Raw genomic sequence first — 8,672 nt, 5'->3', positions numbered from 1 at the left:
CCAGCTCCTCCTGCCTGTGCCCCAGGCTGAGGGCATTGGTGCCTGGTTGGGCTGCAGCACCTCAGCTGTGGCACCGGGGCCAAGCTCAGACTTGTCACAGGCAAGCATGGTACCAAGTGCCCAAGACCCCATGTGTGCAAATGCTCTGCTGGAGACCAGAGACATGCTGGAGTGCGTGGCAGATGACACGGTAAAGATGAAATGAGATATCTACAAAGAGAGCAAACCCTCCTGTCCCCAAGGCCAGTGAAAACCAGAGCTAGGCTCTGGAGCCCTGGCAGGAGAAGGCTTTGCTGTCTGTAGTGTCTCTGCTGCCCCTGAGGGCCTGTGGTGGAGGAGAAGCTGAGCTCCAGGAGGTCAAGGTGCTGCTGAAAATGTCCTTGGCTTTGGACATGCTGTGACCCAGGAACACGGTCTAAACCATTCGACACTTCCTTGGTTGTATTGTCAATGGTCTGAGCAAAGGTTTGATGGAAAGAAGAACCAGCCACGTTTGGGAGTAGCAAAATGATTTGAGACCACAGTGTGATGGGCTTCCTGTTCATGAACTGGATGAACTTGGATCACACCTTGCCTCTCTGCAGTGGTGGGATTCAGTCAGTGGCTGACAGAAACTGAATCTCTCTGAGATGCCACCTGGGCTGGTGCAAAGGCTTCAAATTTGTTGGTGATGCTGTCTGGGGTATCTGCCCTGCACCTGTTCTGACAGGAATGGCAGAATTTCCCACAGGGCCTGTGCTGTCCCTGCCAGCCCCATGCAGGTGTGCTGCAGCGTGCTGGCATCTCCTGTAGCACTACAGGCCTGTAGCTGAGCAGCTGCCCTGCATCAGGTCAGGCAATGGGGGGATGTCCATGAGAAAACTGCCACTACAGGCAGTGGAGATCTAGGACACAGAGCTGAGGGAGACTTGGTTCCATGTCCTCAGCTGACTGCCTGTGTAGGCTACTTCAGACATAATGAACAGGGGAGGTTTTAGTTGCCCTAACTGCTGTCATTTCCATCTACCAAGCAAATTCCCCTCCAGGCTCCAGAAGGATGCCCCAAAATGCTGTCCTCTCCATTAGCACTGCTTCAATTGGAGCTTGCAGCTGCCTGCACAGCTCTTGGACAAACTCTGGTGTCACTTCAAATGTCACCAGGTGTTCAGAGCTGAACAACACCCTCAGTCACCAGGAATTACAAAGGGAGCTGAGCAAAACAGCTCACGTGCAGGTGCAGCTCTTTGTGCACAGCTGAATGGAGGCAAGAGGCATCCCACCTCCTCTGGGTCTGGGGTGTGCGTGGGAGGGAGATGGGTCCTGTTCCAGCCCTAGGACTGCAAACCCAGGGTGAGATGCCGTGACTGACTCTGCTGAGTCCTTTCCCTCAGCAGGGGTAAAGGAGATCCCTCCTTGTCACTGTCTGGGCACCCTGCCTAACAGAGGGACAAGGAAAGGTGATTCTCATGGCCAACTCTTCTCCGGAGAGAAGCAATGACACTGCTGGAAGGAAGTATCTCTCCCCAGCTGAGGAAGGGAACATCCGTGATGACTTCAGCCTGTTTCCCAGCAGGTTCAGTGTTCAGAGAGGGGCAGTCAGGGATTACTTCAGTCTGTTGCAAATGCCGTTCCCCAGGGATGACCCTTGTGCCTGTCAGGAGCTGTCAGCCCTGCAGCCCCAGGGACAGCTGGAGGGAGCCCAGAGGGGACAGAGAATCTGCTGCCTTGGGCTGGGCCTCTGCTGCTGAGCTGGGCTGGGCTCCTGGGATGGAGGGAGCTGCTGGTAACAGGGCAGTGCTGCAGAGAGACAGCTCTGCCCAGGAGCAGCTCCTCTGCCAAGCGCAGCAGGGCTGAGGGCTCTGCCTGCAGGAGCTGAGGGGAGAGGAGCGAGGCAGAGAGAGGATAAAAGCAGCCTGGGGTGGGAGGATGCCAAGAGCTCGGTGAGGGAGAAATCTTCACAGCCCTCTTTACGGTAAGTCCCTGGCTGCAGGGCATGGAAGCTGCTGTTCCTGGAGGGATCTCCTCGAGCTGGTTCATCCCACAGCCTGTAGAACTGTCAGGAGGGTTCTCACAGTTTCTCCGGTGTAGGGGAGGAGGACGAGCTCTTGAGCAGAGCTTCCCTGCTGCACCATCAGTAGGACAGGGCATGATGTCTGCCTTGTGTGGGGGGTGAGTGGAAGGGTGCAAAGCCAGGTGTGCAGCCAGGGGTGCCCAGGGCTGTCCTTCCGAGCTGGGTCCCATTACCTTTGGGGGGCTGTGTGACAGGACAGGGACTCACCTGCCAGGGCTGTGGGGAGAAGCTGTGGGTGGAAGGAGGGACTCTTGACAGGATAGGGTCCTGCTGCTGAGAGTGTGCTCCATAGGCTGTTCCTACCTCCATGCCACCCCCAGGACATTACCAAGGTGACTTTTCAAGAGAATGGTCAAAGTGGTGATTACCTGAAAGGGAAGGAGTCTGTGCTTTGGGATCAGTCCTCTTGGTTGGCTGAGTGGGAAGTGGGAGATGGGAATTTATTGTTCCACTCTTGAGGAGACACAGAGATGCCTGTTCTCTTTAGGACTTCTCTGAGCTGCTCCTTAGCCCTTGCACAGACAGAGCTGCCCCCACAACAGTTCCCTGCTGCCAGGAGGTGTTTGCAGGGCAGAGCTGAGCACACAGGGAGTGGGATGGGCTCTGGTTCTGTGAGCACTGCCAGGGAAGAGACCTGGGCACAGAGAAGCGGTTCCCAGCAGAGACAGCTGCAGGCGGCAGAGACATTGTCAGAGAGGAAGAGGGAGCTGATGCCAGAAAGGCGGCGGGAGGGGGGATTTGGGCACCTCCCTGCCATCCCCTGCAGTGCAGTGCAGACACCTTCATAGGAGCCATTCCCTGCTCTCCTTTTCCACGGAGCACAGCGTTCCCTCCTCACTGACACAAGCACTTGGCCATGAATTGCCTTCCCAGAAGCCGGATCACTAAAGAGGGGGTTGATGGTTCAGGTCCAGCTGAGACACCAGCACTATGGGTCCTGTCATGCAGATTTTTCCATGGAGGATAAGAAGCAAACCCCTCTCTTCACCTTTAGGGCTCTCAGCAGCGCAATGTGTGGGGCTGGAAAAGGTCTGACCCTCCCTTCAGGACACCCCAACTTTAAGATATATGACTCTTTCCCTGAGGGGTCCTGTTTGGGTCTAAGATGCTCAGCAACGACTCTCCTATGGCATCTCTGTTTTTCCAAGTGCCCAACGCAGAAATCTTTCCATGGCTAAAGCCAAGAAAATGCTGTCAGGCAGCTGTATGCAAGCAGCTGTAATAAGCCCTCTGTGCCCCTGGCTGGGACGGGAGAGCTGATGAGAAGAGGTGAGGGACTGGGAGATCTGCACTTGTAAACTGAATTTGTTACTCTGATCCATGCACAGAGAGAGAGTGGGGAGGTGGGAGATGGGATGGGCTGGACTTGAAAGAGACTGGGAGAGGAACATTCCAGCATAGAGCCAAGCTGTGTGAGTGTGCGAGGTGCAGCACACAGCAGGTTGGTGGGAACCCCTGAGTGTGATTGTCCTCCAGCTCAAAATGTGGCAGCACAGTGGAGCTGAGACCAGGGTCTGGCCTCATTCCACACTAAGGGAGAGTTCCTTTGCCTCTCAGCACCCACAGGATTTCACCTGGAGTGCAGCCGGAATGGCAAGGACTCCAACAGTCCTCAGCTGTGGTGGGGTGACCAGAACAAAAGCAACACCGAGAAATTCCCACAACTGTGTTCCACAGTTGGGAGAACGGGCAGTGACAATGCTGAAAAGCTCTTTGATATCAAAAGTACATTTGATCTGAGTTCACTCCATCTTCCTACTAACCAATTGCCATAGTGCAGAACTGAATCCTGCAGAGCCCACAGCAGAGCTCGCTGCTCGCAGTTTCACCCTCAGCCAAGACCAACCACAGGTCATGGAAGAGACTTGTAAATCTCTTCTGGAAAGGGGAGAGGAAATCTTGGATGTTTCTATGAGTAATTGAATAGATTTTGCTTAAATAAATCTGTCCTGATGTATTCATGCATTTTTCCTACTTGACCAGGCTCCATTCCCAGTGGAAGAAAATGTCCAACAGCAGCTCCATCACTGAATTTCTCCTCCTGGCATTGGCAGACACACGGGAGCTGCAGCTCTTGCACTTCTGGCTCTTCCTGGGCATCTACCTGGCTGCCCTCCTGGGAAACGGCCTCATCATCACTGCCATAGCCTGCAACCAGCACCTCCACACCCCCATGTACTTCTTCCTCCTCAACCTCTCCCTCCTTGACCTGGGCTGCATCTCCTCCACTGTTCCCAAATCCATGGCCAATTCCCTCTGGAACACCAGGGCCATCTCCTACTCAGGGTGTGCAACCCAGCTCTTTCTCTTTCTCTTATTTATTTCAGCAGAGTATTATCTTCTCACCATCATGGCCTATGACCGCTACGTTGCCATCTGCAGACCCCTGCACTACGGGACCCTCCTGGGCAGCAGAGCTTGTGTCCACATGGCAGCAGCTGCCTGGGGCAGTGGGTTTCTCACTGCTCTGCTGCACACTGCCAATACATTTTCACTGCCACTCTGCCAGGGCAATGCTGTGGACCAGTTCTTCTGTGAAATCCCCCAGATCCTCAAGCTCTCCTGCTCACACTCCTATCTCAGAGAAGTTGGGCTTCTTGTGGTCAGTGCCTGTTTCTCATCTGGCTGTTTTGTGTTCATTGTTGTGTCCTATGTGCAGATCTTCAGGGCTGTGCTGGGGATCCCCTCTGAGCAGGGACGGCACAAAGCCTTTTCCACGTGCCTCCCTCACCTGGCCGTGGTCTCCCTGTTTATCAGCACTGCAGTGTTTGCCCATCTGAAGCCCCACTCCATCTCCTCCCCATCCCTGAACCTGGTGGTGTCATTCCTGTACTCGGTGGTGCCTCCAGCAGTGAACCTCCTCATCTACAGCGTGAGGAACAAGGAGCTCAAGGATGCCCTATGGAAACTGCCCCAATGTACACCGTTTCTCTAACAAGAACCTGCCTCCTCTTCTCTTCATATTTCCCAAAATTTATCTTAAGCCTGTAGACTGGATATTTTTCCCTATGATAATTCTACTTATATATAATTTTCTAGATTCTAGTACTTGAGGCTATGTCCTGTTGTGTCTAGCCTTGCACAGCGCTCAGATACGACAGGTTCACTTGAAGCTCTTCAATACAAAAAAGTCTCCTGAGTGTAGTGTCTGAAGTCTCGTTTCTTCCTCCAGAATTCTTGCCAAAAGATTTGAAAATAATTGATCTTTTAAAGAGTCATTTTTCTTTGTGTTATCCTGGTGTTTGGGATTAAGCTCACAGTATAATTTGTTTTAAATGGACCAAAAAGTTCTGGTTATAAAAGCTGTGTCCAATGGCAGTGGAGATGGTGCACTGGGCTGCCCATTACCTCCTCGGGCTGCTTCATGTTTGACTGGTCTGATTGTATACACAATCTCTCTGGCAATTAATTTGGAAAAATAGAGACAGAATGGGGACGTGCCATGTTCTTTGGGCTGGGAGTGAATGGAATCTCAAAAGGTGAAACACCTTCAAAGGTGAAGTCCTTCAAAAGTTAAGCATTAAATCACCAAACCCACAAATGAGGACTCTGCAGTGCCATGGGAGTCAGTGGGCACCCAGCGGGTAGAAGGAGGTGAGACTGGAGAGATGTGGGTGCTGCCTGAGGAGCCCCAGGGCCAGGACTCTCGTGCTGTCCTGGGCAGTGGGGCTGGTGGGGGCAGAGAAGAGGGCAAACACAGCTGGGGTTGAGGATCACTTAAAATATGTCTGCAGGAGACCCTGAGAGTGACTGGCCTCTGTTTCCTTCTGTCATTATTGCAAGCACCAGCCCTGGGGCCAATGGGGAGGCTGAGGCCTCTCTGTGTCCTCCAGCAGCTGCTGTGCCCTTCAGAGGGGCTGGGGCTGCAGTGTGAGTGCCCAGAGCTTTGCAGCACCCTGAGGTGGGCAGTGCCATGGGACCAGTCCACACTGGGCTGTTCTGCTGGGCTGGGCTGGGCTGTGCTGGACTAGAGAGAGAGTGGGGAGGTGGGAGATGGGATGGGCTGGACTTGAAAGAGACTGTGAGAGGAACATTCCAGCGTAGAGCCAAGCTGTGTGAATGTGCGAGGTGCAGCACACAGCAGGTTTCTCACTGTGCAGAACCAGGTGACCCAGTGAAGGAAGCAAGGCACCACGGGCACAGAAGAGAGTGACTCGGTCTGTGCCAAGTTCCCTTGACACACCAAGGAAGCTGTCTCAGGAAAATTGTCCCAGACGAGTCCCACACACCAGCCATTTCCATCTCTGCCCATACACCACAGGCCTGAGAAGGGACCTTTGCTGTACGGTCACCTCCTTCCTCCTTCAGAGCTCAGTGATACCCGACTCAATCACAGTTATTAATAAAAAGGAAACCAGTTTCCTACTGACACTCATTACACACCAAGTCCCACAGCTCTTGCCACTGCTGGTCTCTCATCTATGCTTGTTCTCAGACAGCTGCAGCTACATCAGGTGCTCATGGCCTTGGCTCATTAAATATTGAAAATCTCCATTGATGGAGATCCCACCAACTGGCCTGGGTCCTTGCTCCAGTGTTTGGCTCTGAGAGATTTCTCAAAAATCCAGCCCTCTCAGCCTGTCCATGTCCATAATGTGCTCCAGGCCCCAAGCACCCTTCTGGCCTCTGCAGGACTCGCTCCAGTCTGTCAGGGTCTTTCCTGTGCTGGCGAGCCCCACCCCGGACACAGCAGTCCTGATGTGGTCCTGTGGTGGGTTAACCTTGGCCAGCAGCCAGACACTCACCCAGCTGCCCATACCCTGCCCTGACTCAACAGGGGAAAAGCAAAAAATTAACAAGAAAAGCTCCTTGGTCAAGACAAGGAAAAGGAAATCACTTTACCAATTACTTTCACTGGCAAAGAAGGGTTGACTTGGAAAAGATAAATTTAATTTATTGCTAATTAGAAAAAGAAAGATTTGGACAGTAAGAAACCATAACAAAGATATTAAAAGTGATCTCCCCAGCCCACTCCCTTTTCCCAGGCTCAAATTACTTCTTTATGCCCAAATCTTCTATCCACTCAACCCCAAGGCAAGCCCTGGGGGGATGGTGAATGAGGCGTTAGAGACAGTACAGAATGCCTCTAACACTCCTTGTTCCTCACACTTTCCCCCCACTCCACTGTGGATCCCTTCCTCAGCACCCCCTGCATTTGCAATAAAGACCAAGTTTTGCTCATTTATTTCTGTTGTACTTTTCTCACTTATTCTCACAGAATCACTGAAACGTTATAGTTGGAAGGGAGCTCTGGAGATCCTCTCGTCCAACTTCCAAGCTCTGGAACGGTCAGCTACAGCAGGTTGCCGAGGACCTTGCCTAGGTGGATTTAGAATATCTCCACAACCTCTCTGGGCAACTTTTTCCAGTGTTTGACCATCCTCAAAACCAAAAAGTATTTTCTTGGGTACAGGTGGAATTTTATGTGGTTTAGTTGTGTCCATCACCCCTTGTCTTGTTATAGCTAACTACTGAATAGACTTTGGCTCCCTTATCTTCATTCCCTCCCATCAGGTACTTATGCATATTAATAAGGTCCCCTTGAGCTTTTTCTCCTCCAGACTGAACAGTCTCACATCTCTCAGAATTTCCTTCTATGAAAGATGATGCAGCCCCTTAAACCAGCTTTATGGCCTTTGCTGAACTTCCCTTAGTAGGCCAAAGGCCAACCACATTGTTGCACTGGGGAGCCCCACACCGGATAAAGCGCTCCAGATGTGTCCTCACCAGTGCTGAGTAGAGGGGAAGGATCATCTCCCTCCATCTCCCAGCAATGCTTTTCCGAATATTGTGAAGGAAGCCGTTGGCCTACACCACGATGGTGCGTTGAAGGCTGATGCTCCACTGCTTGCCCTCCAGGACGCTAAGGTCCTTCTCTGCAGAGCTGCTGTATGGCCAGTCAGCCCCCAGCATGATGTCCACAGTGTGGTCAGATCACAGGCTGTCCTCCCCCAGGGACATTCTCAGCAGCAGCTTCTCCTTGGAGATGGGCTTCACCTCTGTCACAGGTCCCACAGTGCTGCAGAGCCACCTGGGACAGCAAAACCCTCTCCTGCCAGGGCTACACAGCCCAGGGCTGTTTCTCTCTGGCCTTGGGCACTGCAGCTTTGTGGGAACCTCATTTGTAAGTGTGTTTTTACCTGCCATCCACTCCAGAATGTCTCTGCTGTGAAGCAAAGCCTTTCCACACAAGGAGTCCAAACTCTCGGTACGAGGTTTCCATGTGACAAGTCTGCTCAAATGTGCACCAAAGCCCAGAGCCTGGGGCACAGACAGGAGGAGCCCCGTGTGCCATCACAGAGCTGTGACATCAGTGCAAGAAGAGCTGAGGTGGGGAAGGACGGCTCCCACGGCTTTTGTAGTGGATGGTGATAGAGTGTCTGGAGGAGAGATGGACAAAGAAAGGAGGATGCTGTGGGTGATTTAAGGGTAGTTAAGATACATGGAGCTCCTCTCTGGGACAGGAAACAGGTCAGTTGAGAGCTTCTGTGTGAGTCAGAGTAGAAGCCACAAAGGATGCCACAGTGGTAAAGGTTCAATTTGGTTTGACTCCAGCCAGCATCTAAATGCCCACAGAGCCACCTGTGCACTCCCGCTTTTCATCCCCAGAGAAACAGGGGAT

The 8,672-nt window shown here is 52.5% G+C and overlaps 1 protein-coding gene across 1 annotated transcript; it reads left to right on the top strand.

The window, feature by feature from the left end:
• The first annotated feature begins 4,055 nt into the window (after nt 1-4,055).
• LOC147599818 (olfactory receptor 14A16-like) lies at nt 4,056-4,985 on the top strand. Its single transcript, XM_086753620.1, has one exon. It carries the CDS (start codon nt 4,056-4,058, stop codon nt 4,983-4,985), a length of 930 nt encoding a protein of 309 aa, XP_086609746.1.
• Nucleotides 4,986-8,672: the final 3,687 nt, after the last annotated feature.

The sequence above is a fragment of the Chlamydotis macqueenii genome, chromosome 8 (genome assembly GCF_036417535.1).
Source record: "Chlamydotis macqueenii isolate bChlMac1 chromosome 8, bChlMac1.mat, whole genome shotgun sequence".
NCBI classification, from domain to species: domain Eukaryota; kingdom Metazoa; phylum Chordata; class Aves; order Otidiformes; family Otididae; genus Chlamydotis; species Chlamydotis macqueenii.
This window is presented reverse-complemented; position numbering and strand designations above follow the sequence as displayed.

Excerpts from the sequence above, each read along its gene's own strand:
- LOC147599818 (XM_086753620.1), top strand. The coding sequence starts at position 4,056 with ATGTCCAACAGCAGCTCCATCACTGAATTTCTCCTCCTGGCATTGGCA.